Below are 19,312 nucleotides of genomic sequence, written 5' to 3'. Positions count from 1 at the left end.
TGCTTTTCTCTTGCACACGGAAGTTTTGGTGGAGGTTTCATCTCATCTTTACTCTCCATTGATTTATATGGACTATCATATCTTATTTAGCACTGCATTTATGATCTTTTTTACTTGTGTTTGATGAATCAACGAACTATGTTGGCTGCTTATTACTTTTATAATTATCTCAGTTAGCGCTGGTATTTGGTTACCGATCTATGTGAGAGCTAATAAACTCATTGACTATTTATACACAGACACTAATTGTCAGCCCCAAATGTGGGAAATGAAACTTTTAATTGCCATTTTAACCTGCGTGTGCCAACTTCTGTGTCTGTACCAAGGCCAAACATTCCAGGGTATGTAAACTTTTTATCAGGGCCATTTGGGTGATTTCCGTTATTATGATTTTTAAAAGAATTCAAAAAAGATGTGATAATGGCTTCATGTGATTGCGGTCCTTAACCTCCCTGACGGTTTTCCCAAGCGTGGCTCGGGGTTAAATTTCAGCACCTTTAGCGGTAACCCCAAGCCACAATCGGGATTACATTGCAGGATCCTGGTGCGGCGTTACTTACCTTGTCCCCAGAATCCTGCGATGTCCCCCGCTGTGTCTGCAGGCTCTGTCTCCTCCGAAGCCTCTCTGTGCCATGCTCCGTTCCCTGCGAGCGCCGCGACGCACGGGGGCGGAGCCTGGCGGCAAATTTTAAAGAAAAAGTAAAAATCATGACACATTCAGTACTGTAATCTTACAGATTACCTGTACTGTATGAAATCATTTCACATCTCTTTTGTCCCCAGTGCTTTGTCCAATGCCCTGCATGCAGTTTTATATTATACTGTATATACTGTTCTTTCTGCCTGGAAACTTGAGATTGTCCATAGCAACCAAAAAGTGTCCCTTTATGTCAAAAGTGGCTTTAACCCAGCTAGAAAACAGCGATAGTAAATTAGAACACTTGTAGAAATGAGCGATAGTGAATTGTGGGGAAATGTATTTTATTATTATTATTATTATTATATTATTTTTGTAATTATTTATTTATATTATAATTTGTTTTTGTGTTTCAAACTTCATCATACCCGGGATATCTACTACTCTTGGTGGACAGATTTAAGTGTGTTATTGTTAAAAATTACAGGCCTACAATATAAAACGCCAAATTTCCATGCAAAATAATGGTACCGCTCTCAGCACCTAAAATCCAAAATAATCATACCGCCAGGGAGGTTAAATAAAAGACATTTCTTTTGGCATGATCAGACATATTTTCAATATTAATGCTAACATTTCACAATTTCTGCCAGGGTATGCAAACTTTAGAGCACAACTGTATATTTGCAAAGGAGGGAGGCGTATTGTAGTACTGAGTTTTTCCTTGCATATAGCACGTTCCAATTTTGATATTGGATGTACTGCACATGCACTCTATGATATTGAGTAAGACAGGGGTGTATTATAGCATGTTTTAGGGATTAATTTATATTTATGGTTTTAAATATTTTATTTTGCACAAGTAAGTGAGGGTCGTAGTAGCATTTGTGGAAATGGTTCCCGCTGCTGTGTGAGCCACTGAGGAGAGAGAGCTGCTGATCTCATGCACATTGTGAATCGAGATGGGGCTCAGGTAAGTATAAGGGGGGAACTGAGTGGGGAGCAGCACATAGACTGCATTAAGGTAAAAAAACTTCTGCCTTTTAGAACCATTTTAAGTAATTAGACACTCATTTACAGCATGCTTGTTAGGGGTTCACAGAGACCTGAAAATTTTATATCAAGTGTTCTTCAATGGTAAAATGCTTGATAAAGGCATCAAACACTTGGTATATAATTATCTCTTAATTCCATTACCTGTTCTAATTTTTTTCTTTTTCCTCCTTCAGGGTTATTTTGGTGCTGTTGGTGCTCTATTAGGATTGACCATTTTTTCTTGAATTGCCATACATTATCAAGTTGAAGAAATATGACCTTTGTTTCCCAAGTTTTAGAAATACATAATTTGTATACATCAAGAAGAACTGTGGCTCAAAGTTGGTGGGCATTCATTTTTTTTTTTTTTTGACGGTGTTTTAAAGTGTTTCAATAACGTCATGAGTAATCCAATGGAAGGCCATCACAGTCTGCCATCGAATGGAACATACGCAGTGCTTGCCTTTCAGTAGTCATTATTTTTGTATACTGAACCAGTATTAAGGAAAAGGAAAAACAGAGGAATGAACATACTGTGCTGCACTGACTTTAAACATTCACATTCACAACGTTATTGGCAGCTAATGTCTTAACATGGATTTTCCATATGATATGCATCTAGTATGTCTTGTATCAATGCCACAAATTTAAGTTTGACCGATCTTAACTGTGATAAAGCTTACTGACTTTAGTCATTCCTTTTATTGTTATGAATGGCCACTTTGTGGCTTTTCATTTTAAGTAGCATTTTGTTTTTGTAATTCCATTTCTCCTGGCATTTATAAGGGGACACAATAGATCTTTGGTTCTAGGAGGTGGAACTTTGCATCTAGGAGGCTGAAACTAGGCAGATCTGAAGGTACAGCTCATCCTAGTGGATATACACACCACACATGTTGATTAAGCCAGTTTAACTTGGTGTCTATAGGAGGTAGATTGTCTGTCTGTTTGTCTTGAGCTCTATAAGATCTAGGTGCTTAGGATTTTTGCATTATCATTCATACTCATCAACAGCTGCTGGCCATGTTATACTTTACATCCTATATCTTAAAAATTCATCCTAGCAGCGGATGTGTAGGTCAGTATCATACCAGTCCAGTATCAGCTTCAGAAGCTCATTCCCTCAATGTCATGTCGGACCCCTTGGCTTACAGCAACCACATTCTCAGTGTCATACCAGACTCTAGATTCAGAGAGTCACTGACATTGGGGCTGTAGGAGATGAGTTAGTTTCTTTACCTGATATTTATTATGCCTGGCTAACCTACTGGGATGGAAGAAGCTTTACATTAATACCACCTGTTAAATCCATGAAGCCATTTTCCCAATGCCAAATGCTTTATTACCTTATACTATACTCATTCTCCGAGGAATTGGTTAAAAAAAATGGTCTGCTCCACTATTGCCAAACCTACCTGTAGGTAGCCTAACAAGTCCACAATTATTCCAGTTGCCAAGTCTGCTTTTCTAAGTATTGAGTTGAAAAAACGAATACCTATGTAAAGCTACTCTTCAGCAGCTGGTTCTGCACATTTTTTTTTCTCACCTGTACCTGGGTGTCTCAGGCTACTGTGAAGTGGGAAAGAATCAAGCAGCAGGACCTTGTGTCTAAAGGCTCATCCCAACACCTGAACAATACCCTGGGTCAGTTGGTCCAGGCAGCCAAGTACATATGTAACACCTCTCTGGATGGAGAGTGATTGTCCTCATCACCTCTACAGCTGCAGCTCAAGTGCTGTCCTTGGACCAAAAGTCCTTTTTCCTGTGTTTTTGTTTTTTTTTCTTTTTTTTTTTTTTTTTTTTCCCAATGTCTCTTTTTAAGAGACTACTATTTTGGGGCATCCATTGAAAGTCTTTTCTTGGCTTTGGACAACAGGGTGGAGTAAAGTTTGTTGAGATTTGACGAATTCTGTCTTTGCAACATCACAGTTGCCTGGTAGGAGGTAGTTTAGGCAGGGTACAAAATGCAATTTCTATCTCCCTCTTAACTGGCTTTTCTCTTCCAATCTTCTCCACTTATTTCTACAGGACTGAGCTATTTTCAAGTCTTTACAGGGCCTTATTTAGGGAGTTGTGCTTACTGTACCCTAGGGAGGCATGAGGGGAAGGTGTACCCTTCTTCTTTTTTTTTTTTTTTTTTTTTTTTTTTTTTTTTGATTTGCCTAGTGCCTGCATAGAGCATGGGTGCTCAACCTGTGGCCCTCCAGCTGTTGCAAAACTACAAGTCCCATGAGGCATTGCAAGGCCGACTGTTAGAAGTATGACTCCTAAAAGCAAAGGCATGTTGGAACTTGTAGTTCTGCAACAGCTGGAGGACCACAGGTTGAGCACCCATGGCATAGAGCCATTGAATTTACCCATGGATCTGGCGTGTCGCCCCAATGAACTACCGGAGAAAATAATTTTACGGTGAGTGCAATTTTTTTTTTTTTTTTTTACATGTATGCCATGTGATTGTTTTGCCCTAATGCACCAGTTGACCAGCCTGAGAGTTAATTTCTGTCTCATGTACATCAGGTGTATGTTTGTAATTCAAATGGTTACACCTATTCATTGTGCTAGTTTGTGGTGATACATTGCAGTGCCATTCAATTAATTTTGAAAGGCAAATTAAAACACCTTGCGAACATACCTTGAGGCACACTTGTTGGGCAAAAAAGTCCAAGCCTGATTTTATGCAGCATGCAATACTGCACGTTATTGTAAATTAATGAATATACACTGCATTAAGGCAGTTCATCTATTGAAAATGAATGGGGCTGCTCTGAGGCAACATGCTGTGCAAGTGTGAAGGTGCCCTAAAAAGCTTATTTTATTTCATCTACTGTATCTGTTTTTCTCTGACAGTTATGAGTCACTATTGAAATATATGCTGTTCACTGTAGCAGTAAGGATGGTACGTTTTTATTTCTTTACTATCCCATCTGAAGCTGTACATTTTTTAAGCCTTACTTTTGAAAATTAGTTATGATAAAGGAAGGTAATATTTTTTGTTCCTCGTTCGTTACTTTGAGGGACATGGAAAGTTATGCACCTGTCAGTTCTACTGCTGTCTACAAGAGGATTGGACATTAAATATGTAAGCCACTCCACAATATCCCCTCCTAGCAGTGTGTTTTGCTGATGTCCTAGGAGGATGTATCTTTTCTTCAGCTCTGCTGGAAAAGGGTCTATCCTAATTTTGCTAGCATTATCTTTTTCATTCATTATTTTCTTCTACTAAGCACCTTTTCTACATTGCTGCTAATGCTGGTCTGATGACATAGCTGACTGGTGTGACTGTCTTCAGCCTGGCTCTTGGAGCGCCATGCCCTCTGAAGAGTCTTCTGCTGCTACTACTAAAAAAAATTAATTGTTTGGGCTTTTATTAATGTGATGTACACCACTCTTAAAAGGATCAAAGTGCTTTTTTCCAATCAAGAGCCCTGACAAGATGTTTGCTCCTCCTAACCACGTATACGTGTACCTGTTTAAAAAGGATCTTGTTAAAAAGTGGGTTGGCAGCACTGTGGCTGCGGCACTGTCCCACCTTACCAAAGTGATCACAATAGCAGTGGATGATGCACCTGTCATTAAAGACCCAACCAATAAGCAGTTTGAAGCCCTTTCTAGAGCTGACTGGTCAAAGTCCATTTAAAAGGATCTTGTCACTACTTCAGTTGATCCCTTGATCATAGAATGTTTAGAACAAATAATTGTTGTTTTAAAGAAAAAGTAAAGTGCTGCCTTTCACATAATGTGCTAGTAGGCATGTGAAACTTACCCGCAAACGAAGCCCTCGTTGTCAACACTGGAGGCAGCATCCATCTTCGCCCGTCCTCCTTCCAGGTCTGCGGACTTCAGCTGTGTGACTGGCCAGAGTCACTTCCGTGCATGCACACAGGAGCCGCCGGTCATGGCACAGGGCTCTAAAGAAACCGCACGGGTGGCCGTTCCTACAGAGCTCATGCGCTGATGAGGTCATCGGCTGCATATGCAGTAAATCTCTCCTAAATGGGGCATGTTTAGGAGATATTCACAGTACCTATAGGAAAGCCTTATTATAGGCTTACCTATAGGTACAAACAATCAATGGAAATTTACTTTTAAGCTGCAGTTGTGATGAGCTTCTGGAGATTTCCTACCTCATCTTCCATATGGGTCTCATCAGTACACATGGGGTGGACACTTCGGTTAAAATGTTGGACTGCTGTAACAGCATCTAAAAAGTGCATGCTCTGTGTTGCCTTCAAGAGACCATGCCCCTTCAGATCTACTCTGGATACCATTATCAAGGAAGTCTGTTAGCCAATGCAGACTCTTGGATTTTAGGTGTTTGGATGTAGAAAGTGGTTTCCAGGGTCTACAAGCTAGACTTTTGCTCCTAGCCTTTCAGGTCTCCTAGATCTCCAGTTAGCCCCTCTTAGATCTTCTGAATCAAAGTGTCAGTTGCTGTGGCAGAATGGTTTCAGAAGTTTTATATAACCTGTTCTCGGTTCCCAAACACATCCAAGATGGAGGGGAATTGACTCCATCTGGGATCTTACAGCACCGAATGTTTGATTAAACCAGAGAAATCTGTATGGAATCCACAAGGTCTGTCACTGCTTCTATTTGCCTGGGAGGTTTCTTGGCTTCTGTGGATATCAAGGACCCATAACTACGCACATGTCCCTACTTTCAGTGTATTCTATGCTTTGCTGTGGGCCCCTGCACTTTTAGTTTGTGACCCACTTTTGCACCTTGGATGTTCAAAAATCTGCTGGCCCTGGTACAAGCCCTGTTGTTCTCTCATGGCATCCCCATTGCAGAATACTTAGACAACCTTCTGTTGAGGGAACAGTCAATGCAGGTTTTGGTCTCAAGCATCGGGTTCCGCTATTTCCTGTCAAAGCGCACACTATTATAGATCTGTGAGAACTTCTTGAGCTTTTCAGCATCCAGCATCTGTTTCCCAAATTTTCAGGGCTGCCAGCTGGTCTTCTGTTAACAAGTTCTTCCAGGTATAGATGTTTAGGCACTATATTATGCCAGCTTCAAGTGTAAGGTCCTTCAGGCAGTTCGTTCAGCTGCAAGCAGTCCCCAGTTTTGTTATTTTTTCTTAGGCCCATTAACATTTGTTTGTTGTCTTGTCTACTCCTCAGTTTGACTACTTTTGGAGGTCCTGAGGGCTAACAACTCGTGTCCCTCATTGCATTTGAAGGAAAACTACAATTTGTGTAGTTTGTAAAAATCCATTTGAGGGACACGGGTCCCACCACCTCTGTGTTTAAAATCATGTACTTGGTACTGCTTTGCTACAAAACTGAGGCTTGCTGGTAGTAGAATGGGTTGTTCTGGGTTGGCCTACAACTTTTTTCCTTTTTTTTTTATGCCAGTTTAGTTCTCTTGTAGGTGGCAGTATAACCTGAAGGTAAATGCTTTCCTGTGTGCTCTTAATATATTCCAAAAAAAGGACTTTATGGGAAGCACAACAATTCTATTTTATTTATTTATTTATGATGGAGCCATTCTGGGATAAAACATCTGATGCTTAAGTTATCTCACTGGAATGTAAATGATTCGTTGTGACCTTAAATATTCATCTCTGTTGCCTTATCATATGCTTGTAATCAAAATGTTTTTTCATACACTAGTTCCCCGTGCTGATGCAAGCTTTTTAAAATTCCTCATCAAGGGAGTTTTAGGGCTGCTGAACTTCATGAAACCCTAATACAGTTTCACGCATTTAAAATCAGGACCTCCTCCACCTCTCTGAACCAGCTGCTGTGAAAGTTGCCGTTGACATAAGAGAGTGTTGGGAAATAGATCTTTATACACTTTTTTTTTTACCAGTGGTGATGGCATATTATATATTGCATATAGTCCAATTGTTCTTGACCTGGCATGTGCCATACAGCTGAAGTATTTGTAAATGTGCACTTTCTAGAATTTTATATGGAGTAAATGTGATGTCACAATTATTGCTAACATATTAACAAAGAACTCTGATTTTGTGGATGTAAAATGGAGCCAGCACAAAAACATACCGGCATTGTCGTTTTTTTTTTTCTTTTTTTTTTTTTTTTTTTAGCTTTGTATGGAATACCTTACAATGGAATTGTCTGATAGGCAAATGCTAAAGCCTAAACTGCTGTTTACTTGAAAACCCTTTGTAGTGTTACACACTGGGACACCTAAAAGAGAGGTGGGATATCTGATAACCCCATTGCAGACGTGGGATGAGGAGTGGTTATTTCATAATTTTAGATTCCTGTACACTTCTGCCATAATTTTTTTCCAACATAGAGGGTTATTTTTAATGGATCGTAACATTCACAAGAGGTGATCATTGTTTGTTTTTTTTGCAAGCAATGACAGGAGTGTAGTCCAATATTAGAAAAATATCCGTGTACTGAAAACATTCACAACTGAGCATAGGGCTTTTAAATGTTTTACTGGAGAGATATATATGTGTGTGTGTGTGTGTGTGTGTGTGTTTTGATGTTACTTTTGAGAAAACATTCCATTTGCATTGTATGTCACTTTCCAGACAACAGTAAATTGCTACATTTCCACCACTTTTTTTTTTTTTTCTTCCTGTGAAATAGTATTCAAAAAAACATACTCTTTCATGTTAATAGTTACTGGAAGCAGTTGAAAAAAAAAAATCTATAAATATAAGGTTTGATGCCCAGTATGTATCTATATTAAGGAGTAATGTTGTAGTGATTGTTTTGTATAGTAAATTCACTTTTTTTTCCACATTTCTACTTATTTTTTATTTAATCTAGTTAGTAAATGCCCTCTTTATGGTAATCTGGAAATATATGTGGTGTTCCTGTTTAAAGTGAACCTGTCACAATAGTGAAAAGATTACATAAACAGCTTTAGTCTTTGTGAAAACCTAATGTCAAAATTTTTAGTTTGGTCTCTCTGCCTATCCATTGCATTAAATGGCTAGTGGGAATGGTTAGAAAGTGAAAGGGTGGGGCCAAGAAAAGACTTACAGAAAATGTAAAGAGTTGCATATATTATCAACAGCCTTTATCTTTGAATCAACTGATCATTCTGACACACGTCCTATGAAGGTAACCACGCAGAAACATTACAAGTTAACAGTGTTTTTAAAACATTAACACTTATGTGCAATATTTCCATTAAATCGATCACATTTAAAATGTAGAAAAAATTATATACAGTGATGATAAATATTTTCTATTTAAGTACTTTTATTTTTTTTTTTAAATGGTTTAACTTGCCTATTTTCAACAGCGCAGTAAAATTTTAAGTTTGATCCCTAAATATATCACATAAATCTAGAAAAGATTGCATTACATGGCTTTAGCTTTGTGGAGCAAAGAACTATTATGAGTGGTCTATGGCACTTTAAATCCAGTATTTAAAACACTGGACAAATCCGCCATGTACATTTTAATGAATTTACGTTTTACAATTTGTATCCCTTAATTCTTGTGTACCCATTGCTACTGCCATTTAATATGTGTATAAAATGCAACGCATAATACCAGAGCGTACCAATCCACTTGTAACCCATTGAGATCTTGTTTATCCTTGCACTGGAATTGTGATGTTATTGACTTGCAGAGGTTTTTTTTAATGTGAACATGCAACATTCCAGCCTTGTCATTCATTCCCTTTGGTGCTTTCATTTGTTGATTATTCTGAAATATGTCACTACATCTTTAGATGCCTTCTTCAGGCACTTTGTGACATTGGTGACATTTTTCAAAAATTGTAATAAAGTCCATTGAGGTTTGATTTACTATTAGTAGATACGCTGATAATAAAAGTTATTTTATATGTAACAGGTTGTTCTTGAGAAAAAAATAGACCCCTTACTGTTTGGTACTAATCATAGATGAAAATTTAGGTTGTATACCACACATTGTGCATGCATTTTGAGTGAATTCCCATTTAACTAACCTATATCAAAACTTTTAAGAACAAAAGATGAAGTTAGTAATACAGTCAGGTACGATTTAGGACTATTTTACCCATTTAGTCTTTGTTTTACTTATTTCCAATTTCCAAGCATAATGACATCAGTATCAATTTAATAGTGTCATAGTGATTGTATTCAATATCAAATGGCAAAACAAGAGAATGTTAATGGGTTACCTCAAACCTAGAACATACAGTATCTCACAAAAGTGAGTACACCCCTCACATTTTTCTAAATATTTTATTATATATTTTCATGTGACAACACTGAAGAAATGACACTTTGCTACAATGTAAAGTAGTGAGTGTACAGCCTGTATAACAGTGTAAATTTGCTGTCCCGTCAAAATAACTCAACACACGGCCATTATTGTCTAAACCGCTGGCAACAAAAGTGAGTACACCCCTAAGTGAAAATGTCCAAATTGGGCCCAAAGTGTAAATATTTTGTGTAGCCACCATTATTTTCTAGCACTGCCTTAACCCTCTTGGGCATGGAGTTCACCAGAGCTTCACAGGTTGCCACTGGAGTCCTCTTACACTCCTCCATGACGTCATCACAGACCTGGTGGAGTTTAGAAACCTTGCGCTCCTCCACTTTTCATTTGAGGATGCCCCACAGATGCTCAATAGGGTTTAGGTCTGGAGACATGCTTGGCCAGTCCATCACCTTTACCCATATAAATAAAACTTTTGTGCGCTAGCAGTAATTAAATAAATAAACGAAGAATGCCTAGGAGACATAATGTGTGTGTGAATCCCAGCAAGAATAATAACAACAACAAGTGCATAGAATCATAAATCCAGCAAAATATTAGCATAAACCAAAAGTAAGTAGTCACACATCAAGGCAACTCATAATCAGTCCAAGACAGGATTCAAAAAACAAGTAGAAGGGAAAAAAGTCCACTTGTTATATCTCCTCACTGAATCATGGGAAATAATGAGCTATAATGAGCTGAAGAGACTCTTATCGGATGTGCATTGATTGCAGAAAAAGGAGTAAAAGATGTGCGCTTACCCCAATCGTTGGACCTCCTCTCTGGCAAGGTCGTATGGGCTTGCAGATATAGCCCTCTGCAGGGACAGAATGTTGATATCCGGGTCTTGACAGCATGTACCACCGACTCCAATATGGTCCGGACACTCCAACTGCTCCAACATCAGAGGGGGGACTCCTCTGCCACCAGATCCAGCAATGTCTTCTCTCTGTACGTCTTGCTGGATCTGGTGGCAGAGGAGTCCCCCCTCTGATGTTGGAGCAGTTGGAGTGTCCGGACCATATTGGAGTCGGTGGTACGTGCTGTCAAGACCCGGATATCAACATTCTGTCCCTGCAGAGGGCTATATCTGCAAGCCCATACGACCTTGCCAGAGAGGAGGTCCAACGATTGGGGTAAGCGCACATCTTTTACTCCTTTTTCTGCAATCAATGCACATCCGATAAGAGTCTCTTCAGCTCATTATAGCTCATTATTTCCCATGATTCAGTGAGGAGATATAACAAGTGGACTTTTTTCCCTTCTACTTGTTTTTTGAATCCTGTCTTGGACTGATTATGAGTTGCCTTGATGTGTGACTACTTACTTTTGGTTTATGCTAATATTTTCCTGGATTTATGATTCTATGCACTTGTTGTTGTTATTATTCTTGCTGGGATTCACACACACATTATGTCTCCTAGGCATTCTTCATTTATTTATTTAATTACTGCTAGCGCACAAAAGTTTTATTTATATGTTTATCACTTCATGGATATTTGAAGTTTTTTTTGCAGCTGCACTTTATTTATTTGTCATTTATTTGTTATCACGTATTGCTCATTAGCGCAGGTTTCTTCCATTATTTTTCATCACCTTTACCCCCCAGCTTCTTTAGCAAGGCAGTGGTCGTCTTGGAGGTGTGTTTGGGGCTTTTATTACGTTAAAATTCCGCCCTGCGGCCCAGTCCCTGAAGGGAGGGGATCATGCTCTGCTTCAGTATGTCACAGTACATGTTGGCAGTCATGGTTCGCTCAATGAATGGTAGCTTCCCAGTGACAGCGGCACTCATGCAGCCCCAGACAATGACACTCCCACCACTATGCTTGGCTGTAGGCAAGACACCCTTTTCTTTGTACTCCTCACCTGGTTTCCACCACACACACTTGACACCATCTGAACCAAATAAGTTTATCTTGGTCTCATCAGCAGGACATGGTTCCAGAAATCCATGTCCTTAGTCTGCTTGTCTTCAGCAAACTGCGGGCTTTTTTGTGCATCATATTTAGAAGAGACTTCCTTCTGGGACGACAGCCATGCAGACCAACTTGATGCAGTGTGTGGCGTATGGTCTGAGCACTGACAGGCTGACCCACCCCTTCCACCTCTGCAGCAATGCTGGCAGCACTCATACGTCTATTTCCCAAAGACAACCTCTGGATATGATGCTGAGCATGTGCACTCAACTTCTTTGGTTGACCATGGCGTGGCCTGTTCTGAGCGGAACCTGTCCTGTTAAACCACTGTATGGTCTTGGCCACCGTGCTGCAGCTCAGTTTGTGTCTTGGCAACGCTATGTGGCCCTTTCTGTTCTCCTTTTAATTACCCCTACCACATCTTTTGGATATCCGATCATCGTCTCTTATGAGACATACCCACAAGATACCTCCATCCTGATGATAGCCAGGTGTCCCTGTTCCAGCAATATGAGGGTTCCAGTGTTTATTCCCATTGGTTGTTTCAACAACACAAGCCCGTTTGACCCACGGAACATACGTTCTTGTGGGTTCAAACGCTCCGGTAAGCCTCCTAACTTTCGGTAGTGGTATCCCTCACTTTAAGCCATACATCCTGGTTCACTGTTTAGACATTCACTTGAAGTTCTGAATCATATTCTGCACAGCATCACTTTGATTTTGTTTGGACATTTATCATTTGTCACATTTGCTTATTACGTTTGTACATGTTTTTTCGTTTTATTCACAAGTTGTGAGTGTTTGGGTTTATTACCCCTTGTTTGATATATGTGTCACGTCATGTATTTTAAGAGCGCTACACATTTTTTCTTCTTTGTTTTGCTATTTATCCAATTTGCTGTGTCAGCTGCTGTTTTTTTAGGACAGAGTGGTATTGCTTGTTACACTATTTTTAATCTTCTTATAGCCTGGGCCATCTTTATATAGAACTACAATTCTTTTTTTCAGATCCTCAGAGTTCTTAGCCATGAGGTGCCATATTGAACTTCCAGTGACCAGTATGAGAGAGTGAGAGCGATAACACCAAATTTAACACACCTGCTCCCCATTCACACCCGAGACCTTGTAACACTAACCAGTCACATGACACTGGCAAGGGAAAATGGCTAATTGGCCCAATTTGGACATTTTCACTTAGGGGTGTACTCACTTTTGTTGCTAGCGGTTTAGATATTATTGGCTGTGTGTTGAGTTATTTTGAGGGGACAGCAAATTTATAGTTATACGAGCTGTACACTCACTACTTTACTTTGTATCAAAGTGTCATTTCTTCGTGTTGTAACATGAAAAGATTTAATAAAATATTTACAAAAAATGTGAGGGGTGTACTCACTTTTGTGAGATACTGTAGATAGAAAATGGATAAGATGACAGTTAGGACCCTTTCACACGTGATTTCCAATCAAGTCCGCCCGTCAGTTTTTCAGGCGGACCTGATTGGAGCCTTCATTAACTCCTATGGAGCGGCGGATGTCAGCGGTGACTTGTCCGCTGACACCCACTGCTATTCGATTTTATCCTGTCCTTGAAATCCAGACATATGGTTACCCTATTTTCCATCTGTCTGGCGGATCGGATCGAATGAAAAATAGACGGGCGGTCTGTTTTCGTCCGATCTCCCCATAGAGGAGAGCGGAACTCTGACAGGTCCGTCACAGCACAGTGAGAGGAGATTGACCTCTCTTCCTCCTAATCAGCGGATCGATCCTCCACTGAGCAAGCGGACAAGCCCCTGTGTAAGGACCCTTACACCTTGCTCAACAGTTTTGACCTATTCATTTACAGCTTTTGAAATTCTCCTGCTCAAAACCTGTAGAATTAGTAAAACTTACCTAAACAGGCAATATAAAGCACACAGCTTTCATAAATTTATTGCACATATACTATATGTGTATATGACAATTCCAATGTTTGGATTAATTGCTTAAATTAAAAAAAAACAAAAAAAGAAACGTCAGCTTGGTTTCACAATGGTGAAAATGTCATGCGCTTTTTTTTTTTTTTTTTTTTTTTAATACAGTTCCTTCAGTTACAATAAAACATGTCAAATAACAGATTGTATATGGCTTCTGTCAGGCGACTGATGTACACATGGGCCGAATGTTGCCCGTTATTTTTAACTGGCTGTTGTCTTCCAACATTCGGCTTGTGTGTACCCGGCTCAAGGCTCCTAATGTCACTCTTTTATTTCAGCCACTGGTGACAACTCAGCAGTGACAGCATTGCTAAGAAAGGGGGGAAACACTGATCTGTTTCTATGATATCACTCCGTCGCTGACCAGAACAGTGAGACATTGCTTTTCTGCTAGCTACTGAGATTCAGCCAGTAAGGGAGCAATGGCTTCGATTAAGAATACTCCTTAGAAATAAATTTCTTTTTTTCCTGTCTAGTTTATGCTGTCTCAGAGGACATTAACTTCTAATACCACAGTTATTGGACTCCCAACTACCTCAAGTATAAAGCCAAAAGTACACAAGAATGGCGCACACACACACACACGTTTTATTTATAATTTATTATTCTACAACAATTATAAAACGTGAAAGCTTCAAGGATGTGACTATTTTTTTATAGGAACCCTATCTAAATATATCTATTAATATTTTGGTGGCTAAGCCAAAGAAAAATCATTCCACATATGAAAAATAGTTTCAGATGTGTTTCTTCAGTTTTATCCGTATCCCATATGAACAGATGACCTGCATTATGCCATTGCAATTACAGATGTGCACGTTATTTTTCTTGTGTTTGTGTTCACTCTAGTGGAATTAAAAAGGATATTATTCTAAATGCTGCTTAGTGTTCAGTGCTTTATAGTGGGCTTGATTTATTAAATAGCATGTTCAGTTTGTATATGAATTTTCATTTAGCGTAGTAAATGAGGTGAAGCTATGTTGACTTCAGTCATCCAATCATGTATAAGCAAAACGTCCTGTTTTTTTTTTGTTTTTTTTTCCTAGCACATGATTGGGAATTCAAAGTGAACAGAACTTCACTAATCTAATTGAAAATTCACTTTGCAAAGTGAACGTGCTTTACTGCTTTAGTAAATTAACCCCTATATACTGTTTATAATTCTCTTCAGTTGATCATATCGTGTTGTGTTGTATAAGACTGCAATTTTTTTCTAAATCATAATAATAATTAAAAAAAATCATAAATTATTTTAAATATACTCAATTTTGCTTTGTTTAAAATATTGGCTATGTTTAAAATATGTTTACTTAATGTACAGATTAGCTTTTTGTTTGATGTAATATTCATGTTTTTAAGGCTGCACTTGTATACAATAAAACCAGTATGCATGAGTGATTGCATTCAACTATCTACTTGTGTATCACCCTGGCAGACTTCTAGTAATTTGTTTTAAAAAAAAAAAAGAAAAAAATTTTACTATTACAAGACCATAAAACCTAATACATATCTACAAATACGGGGAAAATTAGATCTCATGTGCGTGTAAAAGCAGGTGTCCCAATACTTTTGATAATATAGTGTATATGTACATACACAGCACTGTATGTTTGCCCTTTTCTTTTTTAATACAACAAAATCAAAAGTGTGGCATATGAATTAAAAAAGTCACTGTATATATACAAAGTAGGTTTTTAGGAAAAGGGGCATATGAGTGTTGCTGAACATGAGATTTTAGTGAGGCATCCTATGATTTCTAATTCTACATCTCTGAGAAGAATAATGCTGCAGCATTCTATGACTTGTAGTGCTACTGACCCAAAAGAGAGACCAGTGTGGACTTGTACAGAGACACGGAAATGCTTTTAGGACCTTCTGGGACATAAATAGAGCACTTGCTTGGACATGCATGCTACTGTACAGAGAAGTACATAGCAGCACCTATTCCACATGATTTTCCATGCAATGTAAGCTACAAGTCTCAGCAGACCTATAGTTAGACCTTACATTCCGACTTCAGACAAAATGTTTTTATTTCGTTTTGGATAGAGTGGGGAGTGGGGAAGAGTTAGAACCTCAAGCAGGTTTTTATTACAAAAATGTTAGTTGATAAGAACACATTCACCCAGTATTGCCAAGAGCCAGTCTCTCTGTGAATCCTTGCACCCTTGAATCCCTGGGATTGAGATAAAATTGTAAGCTAAAAAAAAAAAACCCACAAACCAAGGTATGCAGAACATTATTGCTTCTGAATGTTTAATTAAATCAGTATTGAACTTAGAAGGAACCCACTTGGGTACAGATATAGCACAGTATCATCACTGGAGTCCAATGCAGCTATGAGGTTGCAGAAGCCCTCTATCTTTTTGCCAACCCTCCTGATGATGCCACTATTCTGGGATAGAGGCATAGACTTTGAAATGCTTCATGAACAGCAGCAGATTTGCTAACAGCGTCAGGTGTAGATCCTAACCACAAATCATTTCTGACAGTTCGTATCCCCCCAAAAAAGGAAAAAAAACCTCGGGTCACCCAGAAGAGGGTGAAAGGCATCATAATTGCACTGGACTTCTGTGATGAAACAGTGCCTGTGAGTTTCATGTTCCAAATTTGGTACTATCTGGTGCACTTTTGCTTGGGTTTTTTAGGTTTCTGTTATTGCCTGGGAAAATTGGATAAAATTTTGAACAGGCACATGAACAAAAATATTTTTAGTAGAGTGAGGAAGGGATAATGACAATGTTTAAATTGCTGTCTTCAATGTCTATTGACAACCATACAACCCATTATTGTAAATGTTACAGGGCTGGGAAAGTAAAATCCAATTAGTTCACAGAGAAGACGAGAAAAGCTGTCAGAAATGTTCAGTTTTCAAATGAGGGTGGGAGGAGTAGTTATTGGTCGTGTCTAGTCATTCAGTATAAGACCCCTTTTACACTGAGGCGTTTTTCAGGCGCTTTTGGGCTAAAAATAGCACCTGTAAAATGCCTGAAAAACGGCTCCCCTGCAGTCCCAGTGTGAAAGCCCGACAGACGTTAAAAAGACTCCTGCAAGCAGCATCTTTGGAGCGGTGAAGGATTGGTGTATACACTACACCTAAACCACCCCTGCCCATTGAAATGAATGGGTAGCACTGGCAAAGCCCCGCTGCAGCGGCGCTATGCCAGCCGTTTTAAACCCTTTTTTGGACGCTAGCGGCTGAAAACATCCACAAAAACGATGGTAAAGCGCCGCTAAAAATAGTGGTGCTTTACCGCCGACGCCTCGGTGTGAAAGCAGCCTTAGGCTACTTTCACACTGGGGCGGACGTCGGTGGTAAAGCGGCACTATTTTTAGCGCTGCTATTCGGCCGCTAGCGGGTGAAAAAGGGTTAAAACCACCCGCATAGCGGCGCTATGACGGCGGTTTGGCGGCGCTACCCCATTTTCAAGGGGCAGGGGCACATTAGGAGCAGTGTATACACCACTCCTACAGCGCTGCAAAAATGCGGCTTGCAGGACTTTTTTTTTAATGCCCTCGGACTTTCACAATGGAGACACAGGAGAGGCTCTTTACAGGCGCTGAAGGTCCGCTTTAAAGCCCCGTTTACACCTGAGCGAGTTTCAGCTTGTAAAACGTTCAGCTCTGAAGCTCCAAAATGCCCAACAAGCAAAATTCTATTCATTTCAATGGCCCCTGTTCACATATGAGCATTCTGTCGCCTGAAGCACAACACCTGAAGCTCAAAAAAGTACATGAGCTTCTTTTTTGGCAGATTACAAGCATTTTTTGGCCCCATTGACTTCAATAGAAACGCCTGACTTGAGCAGAAAAATACTAAAATAGTAGCTCTCCACCCCTAATTTCCTCTGCCTCTCCTCCCCGTAGTGCTTTCTATTAGCTAAACAAAAATACCTGAAGCTGTAAAAAGCTGGTAATACACTTCTAAAACGCTTTTGAAAAGCTGCAAAAAAAGCTTTAAAAAGCAGAAAAGAAATGCCAGTAAATTGATATGCTCAGGTGTAAATGGAGCCTAACTAGCTGTCTTACTTTGAGATGCATGTCAGCATGCAAGCTGTTACAAGTATACTGACCAAATGAAGTGTTTATGGGAAAAATAATTTTTGAATGGCAATTGCTCAATTGGCAATCGACAGGACAATTTTTTTTCTGGTTTGATGCTTTCTTAGGATTATAGGGGAATACAGGATGATTTATAATCAACAAAAAAATGATTTGACATGTCTTGGGTCCCTTACTGTATATACTGATTGTCGTATCTGGACAATTGTATTGTTTGCAGATGATACAGCAGTAGTGGGACTCCTTTACTCACTGTTTTGAGTCAGCTAGGAAGTGGAGAATCTGCAAGACTGGTGCAAAGGTGACAATCGTTTTTTTTAAAGTAAGGAAGACAAAATAGATGATTGTGGACTTTAGGAAGATCCAGCAGCACTCCACTTGTCCATATCCAAGGTGAAGCTGTTGATAGTCCCTTTCTTTAAAGATTTGGGAGTGCACATATCTGATACCCTCATCTGAAGCACCAATACAGTCAACATAGTGAAGAAGACATATCAACTCCTTTACTTTTTGAGGAGATTAAAGTGTGCTGGCCTTAACACTTCAGTCCTCATCACATTCGTTTAAGTGTTTGGAGAGCATCTTTACTTTCTGCATTACTGTTTGGTAGGGTAATTGGTCACTGAAAATAAACAGGTACTGCAGTGGATGGTAAAGGCTGCCCAGAGGATTTTTGGCAGCAATCTGCTCATCGTCACTATTTACAATAGCAGGTGTAGGAAGATGGTCCTCAATATTATGAGAGACTCTTTGCATCCTGCTTATGAAGTGTTTGTCCCCCTTCCTTCAAGTTTAAGGTTGTTAGGGCTAGAACCACCAGTCTGGGGAACAGCTTTTTCCCTGATGCTGTGAAATTGACAAATTTGGCACCTGTCAGGGCTGGGCTCAGCCCTTCCTTCTCAGAGCTGGCCGCTCCGCTGTCGTCAAGTTGCCATCTCCTATCTCTCCACAGTTACTCAGCTGTTGATGATATCCTGTTCGTCAGTCCTGCCTACTTAAGCCGTTCATCCCAAAGGATCTCTGCCTTTGCCTTGGTCAACATCACAGAAACTATCTCCTGCGATCCTGTTCAAGACTTGCTTTGCTGACATCCCTTCTGGCTCCAGATCCTGCTTGCTGTTCTACTACATTGATCCCTGACTTCTGGCTTGGTTGACTATCCATTCCGGTTACTGAACTTTGGCTATGTTTTGACTACCTTTGTTCTTTTTACTTTTATTATTAAACAAGTGTGATTTAACTGTGTTTCTGTCTCGGGCTGATTTCATGGTTTATGACAGCACCACGCAGAATTTTTGCTGCTGTATTTGGTATTACTTCTTGCCTTTTTAAAATTTAGTTTTTTTATGTGTTGTAGTTGCTCACATTTAACAAATTAGTGTTTATTTTATATTGTTTATCTTTAGGCTGGTTGCCACATGGGGTGTCTAGCACCTGTGTGTCCCATTATGATGTTTTAGTGTACAGGTGAGGCATCCATTTCCTCTGCCTTTGGCCTGTCAAA

At 39.5% G+C, this 19,312-nt stretch overlaps 1 protein-coding gene across 1 annotated transcript in view; it reads left to right on the top strand.

The window, feature by feature from the left end:
* PANK3 (pantothenate kinase 3) overlaps positions 1 to 8,622 on the top strand; it is a 76,912-nt gene extending 68,290 nt beyond the window's left edge. Inside the window, exon 8 of the mRNA XM_073620716.1 lies at positions 1,867 to 8,622. Coding sequence (XP_073476817.1) covers positions 1,867 to 1,917 — 51 coding nt within the window. The 3' untranslated portion in view covers positions 1,918 to 8,622. The remainder of the gene's footprint in view (positions 1 to 1,866) is intronic.
* The last annotated feature ends 10,690 nt before the right edge of the window (positions 8,623 to 19,312 follow it).

Source organism: Aquarana catesbeiana, linkage group LG03 (assembly GCF_042186555.1).
Source record: "Aquarana catesbeiana isolate 2022-GZ linkage group LG03, ASM4218655v1, whole genome shotgun sequence".
Lineage (NCBI taxonomy): Eukaryota > Metazoa > Chordata > Amphibia > Anura > Ranidae > Aquarana > Aquarana catesbeiana.
The sequence above is the reverse complement of the archived record's forward strand: the minus strand, read 5'-3'. Positions and strand labels throughout refer to the sequence as shown.